General features: G+C 39.3%; 1 protein-coding gene across 2 annotated transcripts; it reads left to right on the forward strand.

Moving 5' to 3' along the window:
- The first annotated feature begins 1929 nt into the window (after positions 1 to 1929).
- On the forward strand, positions 1930 to 26972 carry GPD1L (glycerol-3-phosphate dehydrogenase 1 like). 2 transcript variants are annotated; one of them, XM_079301236.1, is made up of 8 exons: positions 1930 to 2068; positions 6577 to 6754; positions 7468 to 7608; positions 11323 to 11461; positions 12639 to 12751; positions 20407 to 20640; positions 21037 to 21143; positions 24021 to 26972. In XM_079301236.1, the coding sequence occupies exons 1-8, from the start codon at positions 2016 to 2018 to the stop codon at positions 24115 to 24117; spliced, it is 1062 nt and encodes a 353-aa protein (XP_079157362.1). In that variant the 5' UTR covers positions 1930 to 2015; the 3' UTR covers positions 24118 to 26972. The 2 variants fall into 2 exon arrangements, with proteins under 2 accessions (XP_079157362.1, XP_079157363.1); XM_079301237.1 differs by lacking the exon at positions 1930 to 2068 and adding an exon at positions 2096 to 2445.
- The last annotated feature ends 1015 nt before the right edge of the window (positions 26973 to 27987 follow it).

Below are 27987 nucleotides of genomic sequence, written 5' to 3' on the forward strand. Positions count from 1 at the left end.
AAACCTAGACCAGATACTATCAACCCTGGTCTCTGAATGCCTAAAGCAAGCATAAGCAAAACCTTCTCTCACTGGGCTCAAACAATGAGATGAGGGCTTTCTCCACATTAGGTATAGATAAATAAAGACACTAGTGCAAGCAGATTGGATTTAGGTATGTTGATTTTGGTTGTTGTTTTGGGTTTTTTTCCCCATCTGTTATAGTTTGATAGCAAACTGGCAGTGGAGCAAATGGAGTAAGTGAAAACCCTGCTTTTAAATTGAAAGGAAAACACTGGTAGCAGTTCACACTGCTTCAGCTATGATGACCCATAACACAACAGTTAATCCAGCTTTTTGTCTTATATAGCCTCTAACTGAAAGAGCATTTCATTGACAACTAACACCTAGCAAGCCACTTGGAAGAGATATGAGCAAAGAAATGTGCTGCAATGAAAAGCTCAAAAGGGTGTAGTCTTTATATGTGGTGGATTTTAATAAAGGGGGGGAGAGGGCACTGTCCTGGGCACAGGGACAAGGGCATTGTCATAGAATCATAGAATAGGCTGAGTTGGAAGGGACCCACTAAGTCTAGCTCCTGGCCCTGCACAGGACAGCCCCAAAAATCACACCAATGTTCTTTGTCCAAATGCTTCTCGAACTCTGGTAGGCTTGGTGCTGTGACCACTTCCCTGGAAAGCCTGTTCCAATTCCCAACAACTCTCTAGGTGAAGAACCTCTTCCTAATATCCAACCTAACCCCCCACCCCAGCTTCCTGCTGTTTCCTTGGGCCCTCACTGGTCATCAGAGAAAAGAGATGAATGTTCTCCCCTCCAGTTCCCTTCCTGAGGAAGTAGCAGACCATGACGAGATCATGCCTCAGTCTTTCCTTGATAATTTATTGTCAAATACAGTAAAAGTGTCAGTAGAAATACACATTTATGGAAAAGTTTATCACAGATGACTCACACTCATCTATCAGACCAGCAACTCATCCAATGTTTCCCCCTGCCCGGAGAAGCACGTGGGACAGAGAACAATATGATTTTGGCTGAAGGCTGAGGGCAAAGGAGTATTTGAAAACACTTATATTTCTGTTTTTAAGATCCCTCCAGACCTAAACTGCTTTATTACCTGATACATCGGTTCCTCCACACCTGGGAACTTTCACAGACTTTCTTCAAAGCTGTAGAGTGCTAGGAAAGAGCAGAATTTTTGTTGTTACATATGTGACTGAAATATATGGCACTAGTTCAGCAGATAATGGTGACAATAAGGATTCTTCCCCCGCACTTGGTACTGGTGAGGCCACACCTCGAGCGCTGTGTCCAGTTCTGGGCTCTCAGTTCAGGAAGGACATTGAGGGGCTGGAGCGAGTCCAGGGAAGGGCAGCAGAGCTGGTGAAGGGTCTGGAGCATGAATCCTGTGAGGAGGGGCTGAGGGAGCTGGGGGTGTTTAGCCTGGGAAATGAAGACTCAGGGGAGACCTTACTGATATCTTGAACTACCTGAAAGGAGGGTGTAGCCAGGTAGGGCCTAGCCTCTTCTCCAAGTAACAAGCGACAGGATAGGAGGACATAGTCTTAAGCTGAGGTTCAGGTTGGACATTAGAAGGAATTTCTTCACAGAGAGGGGGATTAGATATTGGAATGGTCTGTCCGGAGAGGTGGTAGAGCCCCGTCCCTGGAGGTGTTTAAGGAAAGACAAGCCGTGCCACTCGGTATCATGCTCCAGTTGTGGTGTTCGGCCACAGGTTGGATTCGATGCTCTCGGAAGCCTTTCCGAACCCAAGCGATTCTGTGGCTCTGTGATACGGCACATGCCCCCGGGGCTGCCTGCTTTGCTCGAGGGCCCCGTTTACCCCCGTTCTCCGCCGAGCCGGCGGGCGGGGTGCGGAACTACAGTTCCCGTCACGCCGCAGGGGCGGGGGGAGAGCGGGCGATGCCCTGACGGCGGAGGCGGGAGCGGCAGGGGGGGCGGTCGCCTCACGGCGCTCTTGGCCGCGGCCGCTGTGGCGGGGCGCGGGCGGCGCTGCCATGGCGCTCTCCGCCGCCCCGCTCAAGGTGTGCGTCGTGGGCTCGGGCAACTGGTGAGTGCGGCGGCCCCCGGCAGGGCAGGCAGCTCGGCGGCCGCCGCCGCCCGGCCTTCCCGAGGCTGTGCCCGCCCGGGCCTGGCTGTCGGTTCCCGCCGGGCGCCGTGGCCGCGCTCCGCTCAGGGCTGGCGGCCGTGAGGCCACCCGGTGCCGGCGGTGGAACACGGTGTCGCCGGGCCGTGGCGGGCTCTGGTGGCGCTTGTTCCGTGTGGGAGGGCTCGTCCTGCCGTGCCGGGGGCTTGTCGCGTCCCTCGGAGCGCAGCTGCTGCCGTGACGTGCTCCGAGGAAGAAGCGGCAGAATTAAGCCGCAGTTTTAGTGCTTGTGAACGCCCGCGTGTCCTGCGAAGAAGTTGTTCTAAGATATTTTTAACCTGGTATTTGCTGTGTGCTTTGTCCGATAGCAGATGACCTAGACATTAAAGATGCTGTATATTTTAAACATTTTTTTTTCCAACTGCGCCCTGTCGAGCTTCAATAACAACCTCACTTGTCTACTAAAATGCTTTCTGTGTTCCTGTGTGCCAATTTTCAAAGACAGTTCAAAAAAGAGACGCTAGATTATTTGAAATCCCTTAGTTTTTCCCCCAAGTTGATTATGCTGAGGCACACTGAGAGCTTGAGACAAGGTTTTATTGCTGTCTTTATCTCTAGTTTATAATTAGACTTAAATAAACTTGCTTCTTCTTCCTCTGAAAGCAATAGACTTACTTGACATCATGCTTCAAGAGGAGTATCGTGTTAATAACCCTGTCTTCTTTAGTTTTTTTTTTCTTACACCAGATCCCTCTTTACATTGAATAAATTAAGTACAATGTGTTATAGAAATAGGTCTTCACAGTTTGTCACTTCCAATTACTAATGCTAAGCACACATTATTCATGTTGCATTGGGTTGTAAGACATTAAACTCGGAGGAATTCTGTAGAGCAAGGCCCTGTGTTTTATTAAACCAGACTTGCCAGTCTTTCATCAGGATAATCTTAGACTTGTTATCCACTCCATGCAGTTGGATTTTGCTGCTGTAAAAAATACCAGCAGCTGCCAAATTTTATTTTTCTTTGTGATCCCCTCGTTGAGGGAATGGCAGATATTTCAGTGCAGCATCTCTTGCTTTCCTTGCACTAGCTTGTAAAATGTGTGCATTGTACTATATATCACAAGGAAATTATGCAGTTAGACCTCATCTTTTAGAGTGTTGTGGCTGTTGTTCCATAGTTGAAGTCTAGATAAAGTTTTCCAGGAATTTTGACTCCATTTGTATTTGATTCACTGTCAAACAGTTGCAGAAGCAAAAGGATTTGTAGATATTGCCTACTAGCAATAACCTCATGCAAATGTATTTTGTTTTCACCTCACTGGATCAATTTAATAAATAAGAAAAGTTCCTGCCTAATAGGATGAGTTGATGGCAAAATGCCCATGTCTCCTGTGCTGAGAGAAGAAAAAAGCTGATGCCTGGTAGTAGCATTCTCTATTTCTTTTGGGGATAAATGTATTTAAATAGCTTACAACTTCTTTCATAAGTAATGGCAGGGTTTTTCATGTCGGGAAAGCAGAAACTAAAGTAATCAAAAATTGAAAGTAGTAATTCCTGGAGTGGTAGGTGGTTTCTTCCTCAAAGACTACAGGATAACAGACACCAAACCCTGACTGCAAAGAGCACTGTGTAACCATTTAACTCAATTATACTAAATTTGTATACCTTCTAAATGCCTTTTGAACTGTGGCCTGCGGTCCTAAAATATATAATTACAGTATTAGTATTTAATGCATTACAGCAGGTAACTACGAAGAAACTGAAGCATTTATAAACATCTGATCATTGATATTTGGGGATTATATACTTTTGAAGCCTGAGTTGTGAGAGTGTGATTGGTGGTGCCTAAATTGTAAGCATTGTAAGTAGTTGATCTGTGTGGAGTTTGGCATCTTGAGCAGGTTGGATACAGTGATTTTGGGGTTCTGTGTGAGATGATTCCATCAGACAAATCTTTGTTTTTTCATAGCCCTTTAACCTCTATGTGGGATTAAAAAACCCTAAAGGAGCATGGCAGGACAGTAGTTTTAGAAGGGTTAAGCCAGTCACCTTTGTTGATTAATTGCTTCCAGTCAGACTTGTTTGGTTGGTTTGCTGCAGGAAGGTCACCTTAACAATGAAGTTGACTTGGCAGGGGTCACTTGACACCTGATGGAAGATCATGGGACAGGACAGATGGCTCAGCATGGACGAGCAGGAGCTGTGCTGTCTGCTGACCTTGCCCTTTTAGGGTTGCTCAGCTGGTGGATAAGTAATTAGGACCTTTTAAGACAGGGGATAAAGTAAACTGTCTGGAGTGTAGAGAGGGTATACACCTTGGGAATATGCCTTGGAGCCCTGGGATTCCAGGACAGTGCCCAGAGTAATTTCCAGCACTGCAAGCCTGTTCTGATACCACTTCCAGGGCAGGTTAATGAGATGTGCACAGCCAGAATTTATCCCTCACTGTTTTCTTGGAACCAGTTGTTAATTAACCTGATTGCCAAACTTGAACAGAAACTGTAAAATTTGAGAAGAGATGGGAAGTTACTGGACCAAAGAGTTTATGGAGCTAGGAACTTGTAGAAAACTGTGAGGAGCTGTGGCCAGACTGAGGTAGTTTTACAAGGACAATGGTAGAGTTAGATAATGGTATCATTTGCACTTGCATGTTGTGACCTCCACTGCTGCTGTTATCAGGGCAAGTTAAGGAGATTTTTGGCATTGTGCTTCAGTTAAAAAGTGGTGGGGGAAAAGCAGACCAACTGTGAAATGGTCCTAAAAGAGTGGTTGCATCATCATGGGAAATGATGAACCAGAGAAGCCAATCAGGAGAATCTTCTTGAATTCAGAAACTAAGACTAGGAAAAACTTCACTTTTCTTAATACTGCATTCAAAGGGTGTAAAAAAATAAAAAGCTCAGGCATTTAATGTTAAATAGTAATGGAATTAATGTCTCACTTAAGTAGTACACACTGCCAGACTTTCTGCTGGCAGACTAAAAGTCCCAGGCAAAGAGTTGCTGAATCAGTTATTAGTCTTGCTGTCACCAGCAAGCACAGAGAATGTGTAGTGAAGTTCAAAATAGAAGGCAGTGGGTTTGCCAGGATCCTGACTTTGTATATAAATCTCTAGGAGTAAATGTGCCTTCATTCAAGGAACAGATACCTGTGCTGTGAGGGTGTGAGGTCTGCTGTTTGTGTGGATCTGACATTTGGAGGCTGAGCTGGTGAGCTGTGTACCAGTGCAGCAGAAGCCATACTGGATGAGCTGATGAGAGATGGCTTGCAATTGTCTTCTGTATCACCTCCTGAACCCAGGGTCATTTTTAGTGTGTGAAGTACTATTAGAGAAGTAAATTCCAATCTTTCAAGACACACAGTTTTATGGTTTAACTATAAAAGATCTACTTAGAGTACTAAATTTTTTTTCCCCTGCTACTTAGTAAGTGACCTTAGCCATGTGCCAGCACACATCTTTAAAGCAGCACAATGAGCTGTGCCATATCAAAAGCTCTTGAAACAGAATGAACCCATTTTGTTCAGTTGCTAGCTATGGGTTTATTACAAGCAACATCCAGTATAAATCTGGGGGATTGTGTGAATACAACTAGGCTGGGAAAGTGTTCTTACCTCCTGATAAACTGCAGCTTACACACACCTACACACACGAAGGCCTCAGATCAATGACTCTGTATTTTTATCACATCTCTTAAAAATTTTTGTGTCTCCTTAGTAGGTTGTCTGTAATTATGAAACTACTTCCTATCCCAGGAACTTAGGTTAACAGGTTTAATGGAATGATGGAAGGGAAGATTGTATTTGTTCCTCCTCTTGTAATTGTGATTAATTTTGTTATTCCTTAGAGATTTGAGAAGTAAAATTGATCACTGTAGTACAGATCTCACTGTATGCTGTTCTTGGGGACAATATGAGGGTAACAGTAATGGACTTGTCTGCCTGCAGTTTCAGAGGATGCTGTTACAATGGTTAAGTTCTGTGAGGTTGGCTGCATAGCCATGAAGCTTGTAACTTCTGCAACATATAAATGATTCTTAGCTTTTAATGCCTATCAGTATTGTACAACAACTTATGAGTCACTCATCTTAGCAAAGAAGTTTCTTATCTCTTAAAGTTGAAAATGACACATTTTATAAAATTTAGTATGTCACATTTACTTCAGCTTTGAAGATACAGTGAATTTGATTTGGGGAATGCAGTAATCTAAACTCTCAGTGGATAGCCAATAAGAAAACAAAATAAGTAAGGATGATTTAGTAAATGTTTCAGTCCAACCTACTCTAGCTGTAGTTGAGAGAAAGCAGCAGGTGTGAATGACTTGTGTGTTTTTCCACTTATTTTGCTAGATCAAAATGCTGTATGGTAACTGGTCAAATAATCTGTGAAATTGTGATTGTTTTAAAGACAGTATCTTTTTTTCTACAGCAAAATCATAATTTTTAAGACTGTTTTTGTTTTCTTTTGTGCAGGGGTTCTGCGGTTGCCAAAATAATAGGTAATAATGTAAAAAAATTGCAGAAGTTTGCTTCTACAGTGAACATGTGGGTCTTTGAAGAGAATATTAATGGGAGAAAACTGACAGATATCATAAATAATGACCATGAAAATGTAAAGTATCTCCCTGGATGCAAGCTTCCAGATAATGTGGTAAGGCTCAGAAGCTAAATTATAGTTATGGAGCAGAGGGAATATTGCTTATGCTGTAAATGGAGTTAGAAATTTGTTTTGTTAACACCTCTAGGGTTTATAATATTTCAGACTATGCTGTTTTACTGATGACATCAGAAATTTAAACAAGTAAAATGATGTAATTATGCAGTTAAATAAATCCAAGGCACTCTTTCTTCTTTGGTGTCACTATTATCTTTATGTTATTCTCATTTCTGTATTAGAAAGCAAACGTGAAAACAAAAGCAAGATTAACAGCTTTGACTATACCCATTTAAAAAAAATTGGCCTCAACCTTGGATTGCAGCTGTTGGTCTGGGAAGTTTATGCTGCTGTTGTTTATTTTCAGTGATGAAACGCAGTAGTTTTTAGCATTCAGCATCAGACCAAACTGCTGAGGTTCAAGATGAAACTGGGGGATTCAGTTTGGACATTAGGAGGAGTTTCTTCACAGAAAGGGTGACTAAAGATTAGAGTGGGATGCCCAGGGAAGTGGTGTTTGAGAAAAGACTTGATAAGGGCACTCAGTGCCATGGTCCAGTGGACTGGGTGGTGTTCATTCCAAGGTTGGACTCAAATGATCTCAGAGGTCTTTTCCAAACTAACTGATTCTGTGTTTCTGCTTTTATAATACTTATGTGTAGTGTTAATTTTGAAAAGTTATGCAGCCTTTCTCTCCCATGACTATGCAGGTTGCAATCCCAAACCTTCGTGAAGCGGTACAGGATGCAGACTTGCTGGTTTTTGTCATTCCTCATCAGTTCATCCATAAAGTCTGCGATGAAATCACAGGACAAGTACCCAGGAAAGCACTTGGCATAACTCTCATAAAGGTACAATAAATACCATGCATTAATAACTGAGATTGTGTCATGGAATCTTCTAAGGCAAGGTGATTTGATATTTTGATGTGCAAAGTCTCTGTGCACTATTCACTTGATTGGTCCATTAAACCTTTCTAGGTGTAAGATTAGAATTTGTCTCGGTCATTAGTGGATTGTTACACAGCACTTGCAGGAAGAGGAAAATGAGGCTTTTCACAAGACTTTTAGAAAGAGGGAGTCAATATGTTTTGCACCACTAAGCTTCTCAGTCTTTTATTTGTTTCCAAAAGCATCATTAGATGATGAGCAGAGAACAAGCATAATGGTTTGATTGTTAATGCACATCCCACATGCTGAGTTGATTATTTCAAGAGCTGCTGAGAGAATTTCATGTGACTGAAAGGATAGTGTTCTTGTTCATGTCAAATATTATGTGCAACAACAGAATCTGTTCAGCATCGCCCAAAGACAGTTTGAGCATAGGAAACAGGAGAGGGCAGAGGTGCAGGAGGCATTTCACTGGAGTGTTTGTAGTTTTGCTGGCAGAAAAATTTTAAAATGTGGATTAGCTTATTCTTGAGATTATTTTTGGGTAGATGGGCTTTTTTCCTCTGTATGTTTAGCTGGAAATAACAGTCTATTCCCATATTCCCACAAGGTTTGGAAGATTCTGACTTCTTGTTGCTTTGTAGGCCATTTTCTCAGCACACATTCACTTATTTCCTGTCATTTCTGGAAAATGACATTTATGGATCTGTGTTCAAAAAAGAACGAAAAACTCCTATCACTGCATACTGCAAGCTTGTCTCTTTAGTTTGGCTAACAAAGCCCATCAAATCTATTGTTTTGTCAGTGCTGACTGGTGTATTGCTGAGATGTATGAAAAGGTAATGCTTCCCAAGTGTTCTTGCTCCAAATTGTAGAAAAAAAACTCCTCATATCATAAAAGGTTAAAATTAGGCACTGTTAAAAGTGCTCAAGATGAACTTTATTCTCCTTTCACTTGCTAAATGTGATTTATATTCTCCTAGTGATAGGAATAACTAATGAAATTGCTGAACTAAATGAGGATTTATGTCAGCATATGTGAAGTCAGGGTCCTGGGTCTGTATTTGCTTGGAATTACTGTTGTGGGTACTAATTACCAGTGTTCTAATGGAGTGTTGGTTAATGGCTATATTTGACCAAAAAGAAAAAAAAAAAAAGGGGGTTGGGGGGTGGGGAAAGGTAAGAAATACTTAGATATTTAAAAAATCCACCGCCAAATTCTAAACAGAAACCCTGAGCAAAACAAAAAACAAAATGTCCACACTTAGTGTAGTGGTGGAAGTGAAAACATGGCACTTGCTATGCAGTGCAGAGTTGGTTACTGGGTATCTTCCCACTGTCACATTGCAACACTTCATCCATCCATAGGCAGCCTTTCCAAAGAAATGCTGTGAGGCCCCTTAATATTTTGCAGGAGAATGCAACGTACATGTCAGTTTTAATGAAAAGACATAACTGTGCATAATTAAAAGTATCATTTGAGAAGAAAGAGTAGAGATTTAACACAACAATTCATTCTTTCCTCTACTTTTACATATTCTTTAGACATGCTGTTTTCATCAGTGTCCTTGTTTTTAGATTTCATGCTAATCCTCTTAAAGTGTCTTGATAGTTAAAGTGCAGTTCTGTTCTGAAAAATAATTTTTGTGGGACATCTTGTTTCCATGCTTTCTAAATTGATTGTCAAATTAGCAGTGTGTCATCTTTTAGTCCTTTTTTCTTGTTTTTTTCTTTCTGACAATCAGTCTAATCTGAACCTAATGTCTGACAATAAAACTGACTCTTTGGGAAATAAAGATGTTTGTCTGCTGGTTAATATGCATTTTCTTTGAAACATTTGCATCTGTGTTGCTTTACATTAGCTCTGTGTCTATGAAAACCTAACAAGTGGCTGTGTGGCTGTGGAGAGAGGAACCATATGAAACTTAGAGTGCAGTACAGCAGTAAGCACAGGAAGCAGGGTAGCTGAAAGTCATTCAAAATACTCTTCAGCCAGCCTGAACACCAGCCTCAATTTCATTTCCCTATTACCAGCCCCAGGGATTGCTCTGACAGGCATATTAGAGTGCAAGCCATAGTCACTTGTACTGCCTGCAGACCATTGCTGCCCAGTGAAAATGCTCATGCTGGAGCCTTGTTTTTGCAGGCAGGAAGGGCTGTTTGGATTTTATTCTGTCATTCAGTATTGGATATAACTCTATTAGAAACAGATACAGCTCTCCTTGACTTTGTCAGGAGTTGCATCTGCTTCACAATGGAGCAGAATCTGGCACCTTAGCCTTTCTGGTCTCCTTTCACTGGCATGAATAATTGTTGTGGAGGTACTCACATTTTTGGAGTTGTTCCCAATGTGTGCATGCTTTTCAGTTTATTATTCTGTTTATTATTGCCTGTTTAGGAAGAGGGGCCTTATAGTTATTTTGTGGGGACGTTTTTGGCACTATAAGGGAACAATGTATTGTGTGCTTACTTTCAAGTTGTCTCTGTATGGCTCATTAGAGGTGAGAAAGCAGAGTTGTGCATTACGCAATACAAATTAAAAAATCATGCAGAAATGCAAGCACTAGTTTTGATTGGCAGATTTTTTACAGGCATTTCTGCATGTCTTTTAATTGCCCCATGTTATATCAGGAGCAACACCTTTAATCTGTGTAAGTGTCAGTACTGGCAGCCTACAAATTGTGTATGTATTTGTATATATGGAAATAATACAGGATCAGACTTTTTGCCTATAAATCATAATTCAAAATTACCAATTCCTGAAAGTATCAAATCCTCAGCATTAAAAAAGAGTATTGTGTAACAGGTGGTGTACTGTAGGAAAGAACTGCTATTTCAATAGCTGGTCTGTCATACCCCTGTAATAAAAGCTGGAAAGGATTCTACACTTAGCAGGCTGGGAGAAAAGCCTCCCAAAGTGTTGTGGAAAGAAAGTGGTCTCATTTGGAATTCTAGTTTAGGCAATTCAGGGTACCAGACTCTATTCTTCCCTGCAGCGTTAATATGTGGAGTGATCTTTTCTAAGGCCCTATTTCTACCCTTTTTTCACACTTTGTAAAGAATGTATTATAAATACAGATTAAAAATATCCTTAGAAGTTAAATTATTCTCAGTTGTTCAGCTTTCTACATATCTGTGAATGGCTGTTCCATTTGTATTTCTACTAGTAAACTGTTGTTGGTGTTATACAGTGGGGAACCTGCCTCTGCTATTTTAGTTCAGGTATCTCTTCACAAAACAAATTATTCAGATGCCATTTTGTGATTTTCAGTGCAATTTCAAATCTAAGTTCAGGTCTGGTTTATAACTGATGAATTGGTTATGCTTCACTGATTAAGGATACACTGATAATAAGCACCTGATTTCTGAACTAATGAAGCAGAATGTTCAGCACTTCTTAGAATCAGGTCTTTGAGGATAGAATAAAAACCAGTTTGATCATCTAGAGTTTAGTCCTAAATCCTGAGGTGCTCCATCCAACAATTCTAAGACATCTTGGAGAGGTCAAAATAGCAGAAGTGTCTGTAGTTGTACCCCTGTCATCTTTAGTCTGTGTCTGAATAGGCCTTGTTTCACTTCTGACCTGTGGACAAGACTAATTATGTTCTGCTTGCATCTCTACTTTGCTTGCCTAATGAATGACTTCTAAGTAATTCCATTTAATGTTGGCTGCAGGGAATAGATGAAGGCCCGGAGGGACTCAAACTGATCTCTGACATTATTCGAGAGAAGATGGGAATAGACATCAGTGTGCTGATGGGAGCTAACATTGCCAATGAGGTGGCAGCAGAGAAATTCTGTGAAACCACAATAGGTACTGTTCCAAGTTGTAAGAATATTTAAAACACGCACCTGTCCTCACAGGTGCACACCAAATAGCTCAAATTTCACTGTTTTCAACATTAGCTGACTGTTACCAGAAGCTGTTGGTTGAATGTCCTAGAATGTTTACATTTCCCAAGTGCTAGGACAATATTGGAATAGAGGAGAAGACTACAATTTTACCTATTCATACTAGGGTTATAACCTTAGCATGTCAAATAAAAGCGTGTTTCTTATCACCCTTTATATAACAAACTGCTTCATTTTATTATGGTGTTTTAAGATTTTTTGGGGGGTCCAATTGGGATAAACAATTATAAATTCTGTACCCCACCTCAGATGCTATGGTCAAAGATGGTACCTTCATGCATGTTTGTTTTGGTTTGACTTTTTTGTTTGGTTTTTTTTTAGGTATCATGTTTTAATTTCTCAAAATACCTCATTCCCACACAAACTAGAAATTGTTTTAGTTCTGTTTTGGTGTCTACACACCTTTGCAGCCTGAGGATGTGCCTAGTCTTGGATTTTACAGTTTCAAGAAAGGCATGTGTTTGTATGTGTGTATATGCATGCAGATACTCATACTTTATAGCACAGAGTTCATATTAAGGGGTTTTTTCAGTGTTAATTTTTATAGTTTTGTGCACTGCTAGCTAATATCTCATTCAGAGTTTTTGCCTTGAACTTAATTTTGAATGGCTGAACAACATCTTAGTGTTCAGAAACAATTGTCAGAGGCAGCATGCCTGTTTAATAAAGCAGCCTTGACATACCTTTATCAGTAGGTATGTTTCTGGAATGCAGACTTCAAAAAAATTGGTAGAATTGCTCCTACCATATTCTTAATTCACCTCTGTTTTATTATTAGCTGTTCTTTTTAAAGACAGTGATCGTTAAATGAACAGTGTATAGAGAATTAACAGAGTTGTTATTTAGAACCTGTTGCTGAGCAGACAATAAATTGTGAAAAAGTACTGAGTAACTCAGTGCAGAGCTTTCAAGTGCAATGTCGACATGTGATTGGTCCCTTAAAACAGGGATTTTGTTCAGGATTGAGATAGAACAACCTTATCTCTGCTTTTTAGGCATTTTGACTTGCACAGGGAAGGCTAATTAACATACAAATAAATTATTACTATTTTTTTGCTTTCCTTTGTTTCTCTCAATAGGCTCCAAAATCTTGGAAAATGGCCTTCTCTTCAAAGAGCTCCTACAGACTCCAAACTTCCGAATAACTGTAGTAGACGATGCAGATGCAGTTGAGCTGTGTGGTGCTCTGAAGGTAAGATTAACAGGCTGCAGGTGATACACAGATAAAATAGTGATCCTTGTACAAAAAAAAAAAAAAAAAGAGGGTATTTCCATTTGAAAAAATAAGTTCATTGTATATAATATGTAAAACTGACACATAACATTTCCAGAAGAACTAGAGGGGAAATGAAGGAGCAGCATTTTCTGAGAGCTGCCTTTTAGATCTGTGTCTCATCATCTGCTAGGTTTGCTTTCTACATCTTCCACTAATCTCTCACAGGGTCATGAGGCAGGTATTGATTTCATCTAATTGGCTGATACAATTCTAAATCTATTTTAGTTCCCTTTTTTCATTTTGCAGCAGTGTGTTCACCAAAAGAAAGGGAGAAAGAAATTGGCATTAATGCTTCTTACCTGTTAACAAAACAATCCCCTTCTTCATTCATTGAAGCTATGTGAGCACTCATGTTTTATATTTTGTGGACATATACTACATAAGTTTTTTGTGGATAACCACATACAGAAATGACCTGAATAGGAAAAAAGTTATTTTGGACAGTTACTCATCCAGAATTTCTTTTCATAATAAAATTGATGCTGGCAGGAAGAAAAGGCTAACTTAAACATTGTTTAATGGCTATTTTTTCAGGTTAATTTACAGGCCATTTGTGAAGAGGAGGCATTAGTTGTTTGGCACCCTAGGAAACAGTACTGTAGTTCACATTATACCTATCCTGAATAATTCCTGATGGGTGTAGTGGTTTAATAATTAATTTGTCTTGCTTATTTATTTGTGTTTTGGATAATTATTTTGTCTGCCTTTGGTTTTGCTGTTGAAATTTTGTGTAAACTAAATTAATTAGCTTGCAAAGCTCTCATACCAAGCAATGATGTCTTAACATAAGGAATTCTAATTCCTACTTAGTGAAAGTAGGTGGATAGCTGTAATAGTGTAATTTTTGTCATATTAATTTCCTTAATTTCATCTTGACAGCTGTCATACTGGAAGGCCTGAGAAAAAAGGAGGTTATGTGCACAGTGCACTGTGCACTGATAGGATTAGGTGTTTTGAGACAACATGCTGTGGAGTTACTGTATAGATAGCAATTTCTTGAGATTATGGAGCTTGTAATTCAGCCCCACAGCCATTACTTTAAAATACTCTGGTGACGTGGGAGTCACCAGAACAGAAATCCCTGTGTATAGACACTTGAAAATTTTTTCAGATTTTCTTTTTCTTTGAAATCTGCTCAGCAAGATGTTTTCTGACTAGCTTAAATTCTTGTCTGATAGAGGAGTTCTGTCCCAGGAAATTTTTATTCAGACAAATCTCATGAAAGGGCATTAGAGATGAGCATGCCTATCAAACAGAGCAGGTAGTAAACGTACACTCCAAATTCCACTGTAGAGGTCTAAATCAGGCAACATACCAATATTTCTTTGGAGCTGCAGTAGAATTTAAATAGATTGTTGTTCTTGACCTGGGAAGATACTAAGGTGAAACTTCTGGGGTTTTTTTGTAGCCTTCCATTATTGCTCTCTTCTGCTTCATTATTCACCATGCATCCTGCAGACTGAACTGTCTAGTTGTACTTCAAAAAGCTGTTTATATTCTGTGTGCTCTAGTCATTTCATATTGATTGCAGTATATTTTGTTAATTGAGTTGAGATTTCCAAAAAATGTCTGGTAAAAGGTCTAAACAAAAAGTGAATTAAGGACAGATTAACTGGTTTAAATCTACTGTGGATTTCTTGCATAATTAAAAGCAAAACTGGTATAAAGTAGCATAGATCTGTCATTCAAGTATAGGTGATGTCTTTAAACATACCACACTGCCTAAATCTAAAAGAAAATATTAATAAAACTGTATTTTTAAAGCAATTTTTCATTTAAAACCCTTTATAGTTGATCCTAAATCTTGTGCTAGCAGCATGTAAATAATGTCCTGAGCTGTTTTACTGTCAAAGATTACAAAATTTTATTGATGCATTGGGAGCATGTCTGGCTCTGAAAGAAAATGAGAAAGCTCAAATTAAACCTATGGATAAGGTTTTATTGCCATAGTGCAAAGCAAAATGCAAAACTAAGATGTGAATATTGGTTTTTGTTAGAAGCTGTACATATTTTCTATTAGGAGAATTGTTTGCTAAGGGTATCAACTAGAACTTCGTTTTTTATCATTCATCTGATAGTCTTTGTAATAAAAAATTGTCTTTTTATATTTTTTTAGAGTAATATCTAATGTGTAGCTTCAGTCAGCTGACAATTTGTTAAACTTGGAAAATTTCTTCATAAAAAAATAGTAAAAATTAGCTTTGCTTAACTTCCTCTTGGAGGAAGTTCCAATTTCAGAAGGTGACAGTGTCACATTGCATGGAGAGACAGGCATGAAAAGAGAGGCTCTACTCTTTCTATGGCATTGCCAATTCAAAATGTCAGTAGTGGCACTGCAGACTACAACAAGGAAGACAGAGGTAAACAGGCAAACATGTCACTCCAGACTGTCTTTTTGGATGTGGAAATAGTAACAGCAATTTCTGTGTTGATATTTAAAGGATGAGAAACTGTACACTATGGACAAAAGTATATTTTCCCAGCTTCTGCACTTTTCTGGAAATACCAGTTTAGGAACAGGAGAGTTTCCTGGTATTACTGGCATAATGGACTAGCTGTTAAAAGCCTGTACTCTACCTCACATTTTATTTCTGCAAACCTTTCTAAACAGGGAAGATTTTCATTGTGGATGGTTGCCTAAAGCCTAGGAAAAATACAGAAGGGTAACAAAGAATGCTCTGAGCACAGCTTTCCCTTGCAATGATAATTATAGGTTTGAAATTTGTTTCCAAAGCCTGTTTGAGTTCAGACTGTAATACTAGGTAGTGCAGCTGGGTGATCATAAGAGAACATGTGCTTGATTGCTATTTATATGTGGATATGTATAGAATATCCACTTCATTCACTGTATCTGGATTTGTGACAATGGGCTGGTGCAGAAATCAGTGCTGTGTAAATGCAGTCTTGTGTCAGCTTGGAGGCTGGCTGAATAGATAGTAGCAGTGACTTTACACAATCTGATGGTACTGAGGAGAAACAATTTTCTACCATAACCTGACTGTTGGAACAAGAAGTGCTTGGCATGTTCTCTGTGAAGATTTTTTTTTTTTCTTTTGAGGTCTGATGAGCATTTCACATTTATCTGTTGACCTTATCTAAGGGTTGAGAACAGAAATTGAGGAAGTTGAAATTTGGATAGGTGTTTCAAGGTGCTCAATTTGCTTTACAGGCAGCGTGACTCAAGGCCACCTACAAGTACACCTGCCATTTGCCAGATGGTGAATGGGCCTTCCTAGGAAATGCTTAAAGACTGAGCTGGGGTACAAACCTGGCCACATCCTTGAGAGACCATGTAAACACTGGTAGTAGCTGCAATCTTGGGAGTAAACTGTACCCAGGTTTACCCAGTGCAGCAGTGCCAGGGGTGGCTGATAGGAGGGGGATTAATAATCTAACCTCTGGATATGGCAAAATGGCCATGCTCCAGCTGCCTGATGATCAGGGTTCTGGAGAGTTAAAAGCCCTCAAGTGGCAGCAGACAAGGATCAAGACAGATGTGAGTTACTGTAGGAAGGAGAAGCAGCAGCAGCTGTGGTTGCCTTTCAGGTTTCTTCAGGCTCGTCTAAACTTTCCAGCTAAGCCTTAAGTAAAGAAGTATAGTGATGATTTACCAGGTTATGTAACTCACCATTGTTACTTGCAAAATGTGTTCAGGGCAGTCACTGTTGGATAGTCAGTCTAGGTACTATAGAAGTTGATTGTGAGAGTTTTTTACTTTTTCCTGAGATTAAGTGGAAATGAAATTTGAGTTTGCCAGGAGACAGCAAACAGTTTATACTTAACCTCTCTGACAGTCCTGCTGATACTCTCTGATTTTTTGAGTCTTTTCATTTGACCTTTTCTCAGCCATCAGGGGAAGCAATGAGCTTCTCCAGGTTCATGTGTAAACAGAGGGAAAGCAGGCTGTGCTGAGCTGTGACACTGCCTCAAGGAAGGTGAAATAACATTTCTGCTTAGTTCTCTTATTGATCCGTTTAGTTACAGAGAAGTAATGGTTGCCTCAGAAATGGCTGCTGAAGCTGTCTTCATGAGCACTCCACAAACGTGCTGTACACTGGATATTGGATACTTCTGAGCACTGACTGTCTAAGCAAAGTCTACAGGCTTGTACTTGTTTTCTTGATCAGCTGTTGATCTTGCATTTGTGACTTCTTGCATGTTTGCAGCAGGTTGTGTGCAAGTAAAGGACACTTTCTCTCATTTGTTCTGACACATACTGTGAGCACTGCCTGGCTTCAGCATTTCTTTTCTGGAGCATAGCTTCACTGTCCTAGTGATAAAATAACTAAATCCATTCCCTGTTAATGTTCTAGAATAACTAGGACCAGGACTAACACCAGCTTCAGGATACCAGAACAGCTTGGCTGTTTAGGGCAAAGTATTTTAGTAACTTAAAACCATATGCAGTGTGAAAACACATTGTGCGTGGTTACAGGTTAAAAAGCTATTAATGCCAAGGTAGGGGAAGTGTGTTTGCTTAAGCGTGTAGTGATTTTGAGAGCTCTGAATGCCTCAGGCCAAGGGGAACATTGTGTCGTAGCGTTTTTGAGGTTATTGTGACAGTATCTTCCAGCCTGTGGAACATACTTGTCAGCAGGCACTTGCTTCTTGGGCTCTCAGACTCCCATGCGTGCATGCAAATACAGTCAGTTTCTAATCTCACAGAAATGTGGACTCTCTCCTCTTGGAAAATGCATACCCATTGCTTTTGCAGGAATTCCTGTAACTTCATGTTGTGGTTTAATCCTAGCTGGCAACTATATATCACGCAGCTGCTTACTCAGTAATCCTCTGGCCATCAGGGGTGGGAAGGAGAATAAGTGGACAAACAGTTTAATAATGGAAATAAAAGAAAATACAATGACAAGAAGAGCAGTAGTAATAGTAATTGTAATGAAAACAGAGTGAAAACCCAAGAAGAACAAGTGATTCACACTACAGTTGCTCACCACCCACTGACCAATGCCCAGCCTCTCCCCAGCCAGCAATTGATGGCTCCTGGACAACTGCCTCTAGGTTATATACTGGGCATGGCATTCTATGCTATGGAATACCCCTTTGGCCAGTTTGGATCAACTGTCCTGGCTATGTTCCCACCTCCCCAGACTCTTCTTCACCTCCTCACTGGCAGAGCATGAAACACTAAAATGTTCCTTTCTTAAAGTAAGCACTACTTAGCAAACAACTGAAACGTCAATGTGTTAACATTATTCTCATGACTCAAACCACAGCACTGTACCAGCTGCTAAGGAGGAAGTTAACTGAAACCAGGACACTTCAGGTGTAGTCTTAGTCAGTGGCAGCATTCAAAATCAACCATATGAGATACTGAAAGATGTTTTTGCCAGGTCAATCACCCTTCCTTCCTCATTTACTTCTCAGAGATTCACAATAGTGATAATTCCACTAGGCTCTTGTGTGTAGATTTGTGTTTTGCTTGTGCATCTTCCTGAAACAAGCTCAGCTTAGTGCCTACAGCCAGAGATTTCAAGTAACCGTCTGTTTTGGTCTTGTTTGGGACTGAAGAATAACTCATTTCTAAGTTTTGTGAGACTTTTTTTTGTTGTTGTTTTTAAAGAAGTGCCTCATCTTTGAGCAAGGTATAATTAGGCACAAGGCAGTTGTCAGAGATTTTTGAAGGATTTTAATAAAACCAGATGGTGAACCTTGCAAGTTAATAGTTGTGGCCTGAGGGATATGTATGCCAGAATCTAACAGTCTCCTAGGCATGGGGGTGTGTTCTAGAGCATAATCTGTTGTCATTTTCTCATTATTTGCAAACTGTGTAACAACATACAATGGGAACATTGTCCAAACAAGGATCTCAGTGTTTTAGAGCAGGACTCACAACTCCCCTTGTTCTCTAGCCCATTTCCTCAGAAGTAAATAGTCTTAGTATGGCTTATTTAAAAGAGTATTTCTGTTGCTTCAAGGACAAACACTGCAAAAGTACAAGTAGACAACAAAATACTGTAGGCCAAATCGTATTGTAAGTTATGATCAAGTAGACTGCTTCAAAGTGGAAAGACAAGCAGACAAAGCTGGAGGAAAGGGGAGGCTTTAGTATAGGGGTGTTCAAGCAGTATATGGGAAAAGCCCTGAAGTTGCTTGTGTTTGTATTTTTAGCTGAGTACTAAATACTTAGACTTCACATACATGTAAAATCCATTTGAATGGGTTATCCCATCTGAAAACTTCTTAAATGTCTGTTTGACTTCATCTTGCTTTGGCATGAAAAAATGTTAGAGGTTGCTCTGCAAGAGGTGTGTGTGAGGAAAACGTACCTTGACTGAATCACCACAACCAAGATCTAAGCCAAGATGATTTAAATGACCAAATTTTAAAGTTGTCTTGGGCTGCTTCAGGTTTAATGTTGTAATTATTATCTGCAATTTTTAGGATCACCTTTAGACCTCAGCGCCTCAAAAAGCAATTACTGGTCCTCTGGCCTAATTTGATTCAGAGTCATAACTAGCCATAACTGGCCACACAGCTCTGCAGCTGTCTGGCATTTGTGGTTTTTACAGTCCAAAACCAAACCAGCTGTTATTCAGCTGGTTGTTTTCAGTAACATCTTCTGATTGTTGTTCTTTCTTCATCAACAGTTAAAGTTGATTTTTTAATTTTATTTTTTCCCTGCATTGGGTGTATATTAAGAGTCATAATGTTGATTCTCCCGTGCTTTCTGTCGAGGTCACTGCTGCTAAAGTTGCATGCAGGAAGATATTAACATTCATTACTTCCTTGTTTGCTGTATCAATATGTCAGAATGCCATTTTTGGGGGGTTTTGGTAGGGTTTATTGTGTTAGATGGATTTGTTTAGTGGGGATAGTGGAACTGTGGCTAGTGTCTGCTCTGACTCCCAAGCCAGAAAACAGTTTTTTATAGTCACTTCACTCAAATGTGTCTCATGAAATGTCTATGTTCTTTAACCAAAGCAGGGATCATATAGCTGAATGTTAACAGCACATTCTTTGTAGAAGGCTGTCACCGGGTCTAAGGAAAAGGAAGCACTTTTTTTGCTAAGGGAGGTCTTCCTGTGTCATGAACCTTTTGGGAATCCTTTATTAACTATTACGGTTATAGAAACTCTGCATACTTAAAAAGGCTGGATACTGTTGGCTTGGCTGAATTTGGTCCCTTAGCATGTCATCACAGAAGTAATTAAATGCTTTTTGGCTGTACTATTGCTTTAATCATACAGAAAATCTGGATAAAAGGACTGTAGCATGTCAGTCTAACTTCACCCCTACAGGGCAGGAATAGCTCAATCTAGCTAAAACTTTGTTAGGGTGTAGTGCAACCTGTTTTTTCTTAAAGGTGGTCGATAATAGTTGCTCCACAGCCTCAGGGGCAACTTATGTCAGTGATTTAACTATGCTTTTATCCTTGGAAATGTAAGACTTGCTGTACTTTTTTTTCTTTTTTTTTTTGGGTTATCACACAAACTTCAAAATCCCCAAACCAAAAAATCCAAACTAACAACCTAGTCTTTCAGTAGTGAAGTTTGGAATTCTTAAGGGCATCTGTAAACAGTAATTGAGTAATTTCCCATTTCTCTTCCTATTAGAATATAGTAGCAGTAGGAGCTGGTTTCTGTGATGGCCTTTGCTACGGTGACAATACCAAAGCTGCTGTTATTCGCCTTGGCCTAATGGAGATGATCGCCTTTGCCAAATTTTTTTGCAAAGGACAAGTTTCTACTGCCACTTTCCTGGAGAGCTGTGGCATTGCTGATCTCATCACAACGTGTTACGGGGGCCGGAATCGACGTGTAGCAGAAGCGTTCGTTAAAACTGGAAAGGTACCTTACTCACTGGGTGAAATCTGTTCCTATAAGTACTGCACTCCTCATTTGCTGCAGTAGTAGTAGTCTGAGTCACAGTAGCTCACTGAGAGCATACCCTTCTCTTTCCTCTTGTTTTCTGAGTCTGTTGGCTAGAATTAATGTAAAAGAATTAAAAGGTGGGGACGTGGTGATTTAAAAAAAAAAAGCTTGAGAGCTAAGACATTGTGAGATGCAAATTTAAGAATACTTACAAACAAGAACATAGGAGAATATTCTATATGCTCGCTCAAGATCACTGTTGAAAAAGAAAAAAACTCAGTAACTTTTTTTTCATCCAGATTATGTTGTCAGGCTTCTGAAAAGTGTATCATAGCTCTCCTTTGCTTTCTCTTTTTCCCCTCTATTGCTTAGTCTATTGAAGAATTGGAGAATGAATTGTTGAATGGTCAGAAACTCCAAGGACCACAGACTTCCGCAGAAGTGTATCGCATCCTGAAGCGGAAAGAAATGCTGGACAAGTGAGTAAGAGCAGATGAAACAACTTCCACATACCCCTTTTTTATCTCCATAATTCTTTCTGCATATTTAATTCTGATATCTTCATAAAAGTAATAGCTGAAAAGAAAATCACTGTAATAACAGCAGATTAAAAGTTAGAATCAAAGAGAAAAGTGAATAGACCCTGAAAATAATATTGGTGTAGATAGAGCTGTTAGTGTAGTATTAAATTTGTGAATGTCCTTTTGTTTGCAGAGTGTATTATTGCCTTCTGCTGCTACAGAAGAGCATAGCAAGTGTGCTTTAATATGTGAAAAGAAAAAAATGCATGGAAGTAAAGTAGAGCTTCCTAAAGAGGCTGTGAAAAGTTGCTATATCTCATTTCATAGCAGGAAATTCATTACTGACCTGTAAGGAGAGGAGCTTGGTATTTGTCTGAATAGAGTGACTGCCTCCACCTCATGAATTCTAGCTTAGATACTGCAGTTCTCCTTCTTAATGTGACTTCCAGTTTGCCGTAGGTTAAAGCCTCCCATCTGCCTCTGTAGGTCAGGGTTTGTTTTTTTTGTGGTATGAAATTAAGCAAATTGTCCTGGCTTGGTTCACTTGTATTCGAGTCGGAGCACGAATGATTCCTATAGCCGCACACACACAGTTGTCTCCTTACATTTATCTGTTCCTGTTTGTAAAAGAAGAAAAATCAGAAATTAAAAAACTGCCAGTAAAAAGACCAGGCCTTGTTAATTTGTTTTTTTCAAAAGCATTTTTTAAAGTCTAGTTTTAAAGGATCAGCTGCATTAAATGATTCATGTTTTAATATTATCTTTGGATGTAAAATACTTAAGTCTGTCTCCTCAGTGTGCAGTAATTAAGCTAATTGCAGAAAAAATTGATTAAAACATTGGCTTCATTCTTTGCTGTTTATGACTCCCTAAATGAAACAGGATGCTGTGTTTGAGGGTTGTTTTGTATCCTGTCCTATCTTACAACAAATTGAGTACATTATAGATGATTTTGGGTTGTGGTTTTGATGAAAGATATGAAAAAAGTGTTGCTAATTTCCTTTTGGTATGCCAACATATATGTGTCAGTTCTTTGTAAAATGTCTCATTCAACAACAAGACTTTGGAAAGCAATTTTCAAAGTGGTTTTCAAAAACTACTACTTTAAAATATAAAACACAATGGAGCAGCCATGGTTTCAAAGTAAAAGGTAAGAGTCTCATAAGGATAGAATTTCATACTTAGGTCCTACAAAATTAGTCCCAAGGCTGTGTAAAAGTGTTGAAACATCAACGTTCAGCAGAAGAGCCTTGGTAGCAGGGTTGATGCCTGTTGATACTCATGCAGTCACTTTTTTTCAAGTTGTAGTCCTTGCTCTCTTGATGTGCTCAGGCCTAAGATGCATTTGGAGTTTACTGGCCCCGTGCCTGCAATCAGCCTTGTTACAGGTTTCTCCATGTGAAGTGTGGCAGACCTATGCAGTAATGTTCTCTGGGATAAGCAGCAGGACTTAGGTATCAGGCTGGATTTGTAGTAGTGGTGCTTCTTCACTGAGAAGTAACTGCCAGTACTGTACCTAAACCTGTGGGAAACCTACTTTATTTTCAGAAGGTTCAGCTGTTTTGTGGCCACCTCTCACATAGGCATAGCAAATTTTATTAGTGCCTGTATGTGAGTTTTTATGGTAACATCAAATTTAACCTTGCTTCAGCCCAGTACTTCATACCACGTGAGTGATAAGTGAGGTTTTTTTAAGGAATGGAGAAGTCATTGTTTTTAGCTATGGGGCTATATCATGATTTTTTTTTTCCACCAATGAAGTAGAAACAAAACTCAAGTCGGTCTAGTCCAGGGCAACATGCTGATAGCAGAGTTACTGCAATGTAATACATGAGAGCAGAGTGTATAACCCATCACATATATGGTGCTCTGTACTGCTCAACACTGAAATGTGCATTACTGATAAAGCTTTAGAGGCACTGGTGGGACACCTTTCCTAAGGAGAAAGTCCTAGTCCAGCTGCATTCTGAATAACTCAGAAATTAAATATTTCACCATCTCCAATGATCCTTATTATTTATTTCAATTGGTGAAAATTCATCAATGTAAAAGGCCATGCTGAAATGGTATATGTACTTGGAGAACAGATCAACCCCTAAAACCAGGTTTCAAATGAAAATGGAACTTGTCTGGCTGTTACTGTCTGGGATAGACAGAAAGCAAATACAAATTTCAGTAAACCATCTTGGCTTTATAGAAAATAAAATTATCAGAGAAGCCTGAATAATTTGGAGGTTGTTGAAGATGTGGCCAATAGAAAAACAAAAACAAAAAAAAAAACCAAACCCAAAAAAAAAAAAAAAAAAAAAAAAAGAAAAACAGTAGATGTGGAATTTTGTATTTCAAAATCCAGGTTTAATATTGGATTCTTATTAAAAATTTGACTTTCAATGTCTTCTTGGATCTTTTTTTTTTTTTTTCCTGTCATATTCTGTATTATCAAGTTACTGCTTGATACAGACCTGCTGCATAACAGATGTGCCAGTCATCCTTTTTAACCACAGATGGGTAATGCTGTAAGAACAGCCAGGAAAAATGTTTTTAAGTTATTTTTTGGATCACTTTATGGTTGTGCCATACATAATGAATGTCTCAGGCTCCATTATAGCTAGCTAGGCTTCTGAGAGTCACTCTGTCTGAGATGCGTGCAGCTTCTGTAGTTATGCCCTGCTTTTCAGCCCAGCATTTGCACCTGACGAATAGAAAAAAGAAAACATTTTTTCTATCTCTACCTTTTCCCCCTCCCTCTGGTCACCCCTTTATGCTTCTTTAATTTAAGAAAATGTTAAAGAGTAAATTTATGCTGTGTTCACTTTCCCCACCCTCTTTCCTCAGGTTTCCGCTCTTCACAGCTGTGTATCAAATCTGCTATGAAGGGAGACCTGTTGAAGAGATAATATCCTGCCTTCAAAGTCATCCAGAGCACATGTAAAATCCATCAGGCTGTTATACTAATGCAGCTTTCTGCCTTTCGAATTCATATCTGGGTTCAAGTGGATGTAGCTATCATTAAGCTTTGTTCAAAGCTGCTCTTAGGCAACAGGAACATGAATGTCTCTAGTGGGTATCGGTGTTTGTCACCTGGCTTGGTTTGACACAGCATGCAGTGTTGGCTTGGTGATTGTCCTTTTACTGGCTAAAATGCAACTCCTTTAAGATACACAATGCAAAAGTCGCACTACATGCCTGGTATATATACACAAGTGTACTTTGAGTTTGCTCCTACACCATAAAACACAATGCTTTGTTGTCTCTTGTTAAAGCCTAATCCAAAATCCGCTGGACATTGTGGAAAGAATCCCAGTGGTTTTGATCAGAATCAAGCCTGTAACCGTGAAGTATTAGAAATATATCTGTTAGAACTTTGTTTTATTCTGTATACACAATTAAATGTTAACATTTTGCATGCTTATGACTATGTTAATTTAAGCAATGCTAATGCAAAACAAGTTGTAGCAGTTATTCAGGGGGCTACAGGGATATTTCAATGAACTCTAGTGAAGAATATTTTGATTTTTCAGTCGTTGAAATTGTCAGGCTACTTTGAAACCAATTTCTAAGTGAATTTAAAGTTTTTAATTACACTGTTTTAAAGGGAATATTCTAGAGGGGGATCACTGCCTCCCCTTCTGTTTTTTAATCCTTGTATTTTTGTATTTCTCTTTCTCCCTTACTGTTCTTCAGTGTTTGGCTCTTGCAGAATCCAGTTCCCCAAATCAAGTCAGAGATGGTGACCTGGGGGTTCTGGACCCTAGAGCCTACAGTTCATTTTCTTGTTTTACCTGTGGTTGTTCTTCACTGGTATTGTTGGTTGGGTGGTGAAGAATACCGTTGGGTATCCACTGCTCCAAGTTGTTCTGCTGTGTTTTTAGCTTTGCTGCAAAGTGTTGGGCTCCCCACAACACTTCCAGGAATGTCAGGGCAATTCCCTGATACAGCACACGCCTGTGTCATCAGAAGGGTTGTGTGCCAGTATGATGACTGCATTCATTTCAGTGCCTACCAGTGACTGGCACATCTACTGGGCTGTAGTCCTGATCCAATCTGCCCAGTTCTGGAGTCACTCTTTCACGGGGCAAAACTTTTATGGGTGCTGAATCAAATCCTTTACAACTAATCTCCCAGAAAGCTTCTCAAAAGCATCCATATCTTTTATTCCCCAGGATCTCAACTAGGTTTTTTTCAAGAGCCTTTATTTTATCAGGGAGGTTAATTTTATTTTTTATTGGAAAATCTGTGATTATATTGAATTTAAAGGGGGAGGTTGATTTGGTTGGTTCTTTTTAGATGTTTTTTAAGACTGATGCAAGAGAAGATAGATAAGTAAAATCACTTTTGCTTTTCTTGTGTACTAAAGTGTGGGGGTTTTTTTGTGAAATATATGCTAGGTGCATTAAGAGTGGACTCCTTCCAGCTGGGAGACAAGGGTTGGCATTAGAATTTATAGAACAAGACTACCCATCTGTTCTGAATATCCATGCCTAACATCTGAGCAGTTGTTCTGTTGTTCACTGTTCTCAGTGGTGGTTTTAGAACAGAAATCATGAGCACACACCCATCCTGAAACTTTAGGTTGTCATTCAAAATTTGCTAAAACATATCCCTGGGAATAATTTTCATTCTTGCATATGGATTACTCTGAAATAAGGAGGCTTTGGGACAGCTTTATGTAGACAGGAAGACCCTTCCACATTTTTTTGTGTTCCTGTATTGTTTTAAATTAATATTTGGAAAATCTCGTGAATGTCCTCAGATATTCAGGGATGTGAGAAGTTATTTTGCCTTACTTCTGATTTAGTGCTAAATATAAAAGATGTCTGGAAGTTAAGTGACATCAGACATTTGTGGCAGTTGGGAACATCACTGGCAGAGCTGACTTGGAGCAAGCACTCTGCTTAGACCTTTATAAGAGGAAACCTTGTTCTAAGGTTGGAAGCACTGTTATGTTAACGCACACGTGGAGCATACACTCCTCATTACTTCATAACTTTCAGTGTGTTTGCTTATGCTTTGTTTTGTTCTGTTTTTTTAATACCAAATTGGTGGCTTTTTCTTTGTATGTGTACATTATATACATTATATATATAAACTTTTTTTTTACATGCAGTATGTAGGACAGTAGCATTTTGTAATATACATAAAGGGCTATATGAGCTAAATGTGGTAAATTAATATATATTTTTAAATTATTTCTTTTTAATTCTGATAATTCTTCTACCACTGAAAGTCCCAAATCTTCATTGTTCTTGTTTTGTAGAGAAGCCTATAATCTAAGGCAAACCCAGAGAAAAGGTTTTTATGGAATTCTTTCCTCCAGTCTGTTACAATACTCTGTTTTTCAGACAAAAAGTGACGTTTCAGTAACTAAAATAACTAAAATAGTTTATTTAAATTTCTATTGATAGTTCACTATTTGCATTTCCTTTTCAGTGCTGGAGAACACTCAGCTTGACACTAGGTATTTTATCCCCACTAATATTTGCTGTTCATTAAAATACTGTGACATGGTACTGGAACTGAAGGATTAGAAGCCTGCTCTGCAAATACTGTTTTGCCTAGTACTGGGATAGTCTTACTGAAAGCCTCTGTGTAAGGGGGTCATAAATTTAATAATTTAAATTAATAATTCTTGTTAACTAATTCTTGGTTTATGAACTTTGTTAAGGAAGACATTACATTCTAATGATACTCAATTTGCCCTCATCATATGTACTGATTTTGTTTAGAGATGTTGAATGTATACCTGTTTGAAGAGTTAGTACAAATAAACATTTTTTGTCTTGGGAATCACTTTGATTTCTGTTGCCTCATTTTACAAGGCTTGCAATAAATATTTTATTTACTTGATGGAATGTAGGTTTTTCTGGTTGTGATATGTAATGATAGCAGATATAAGGTTGCCATGCAAGAACATATGTTTTAAAAAGAGCTATTTGGCGTTCATCGCTTTCTTTCTTTCCATTAGTAATACAGTTGTGTCTTTTGCCTCTGAGAGCAGGTTCTTGTCTTCAGTTCCTTCAGTTGCTGTGGGAGCCACTGGAGGGCACTGGTCGGTAAATGGCTGATTCTGCCTGCTCTGGAGTTACTTTTTTGACCATTTCTGAATTTCCCGAGGTTTCTGTATGACTGCTCGTGTCTTACAGTGTGCTCCTTGTATTTAGAAGATGGTTATAGTTCAGCATCAGATGAATGTGTTGTAGATCCACTGGAATTGAGGGAAGGAGCGGTATAAAATGCCCAACATATGCCCTCCACCCAAGGCACTGCCTTGCCTGTCATCTAAGTCCCTCCCAAGTACAGGGCAATAGCCACTACCTCAGTTGTTGGCCAGTATGGTCAGTGAGATCTTTCAGTATCACTGGGATTCATGTACTCTGTACCCAGCAATGTTTGTTTCTGTTGGGCGTAAAAGTTGAAAGACGTAAGGAAGTAACAAGAGCACATAGTGCTCAGTTCTGTCAGTCTGTACATCAGCCAAAGGGGTGGGAGGTGTCACAAGTGTTTATGCTGGGAAAGGAAGATCTGATACTTAGTGTGGGATATCATACTGTAAAACAAGTATGGTTTTCTTGGTGACCAGAATAATGCATTGTCTACTGAAAGCCTCAGAGCAGTTAATAAAATTAGAGCAATTTCCTAATCCGTCATTTACACATAGGGATACTGAGATGAGTAAAGATGGTTGCCCAGCAAATCTGTGCCTGGATGTATTTTATTACTAATTTTAAAATGGATTTTTAGCCATTAGGTCATTTCTTGTGGTACTTTTACCTCAAAATTGTATTTATTTTAAGAGTGCATG

Source organism: Erithacus rubecula (assembly GCF_903797595.1).
Source record: "Erithacus rubecula genome assembly, chromosome: 3".
Lineage (NCBI taxonomy): Eukaryota > Metazoa > Chordata > Aves > Passeriformes > Muscicapidae > Erithacus > Erithacus rubecula.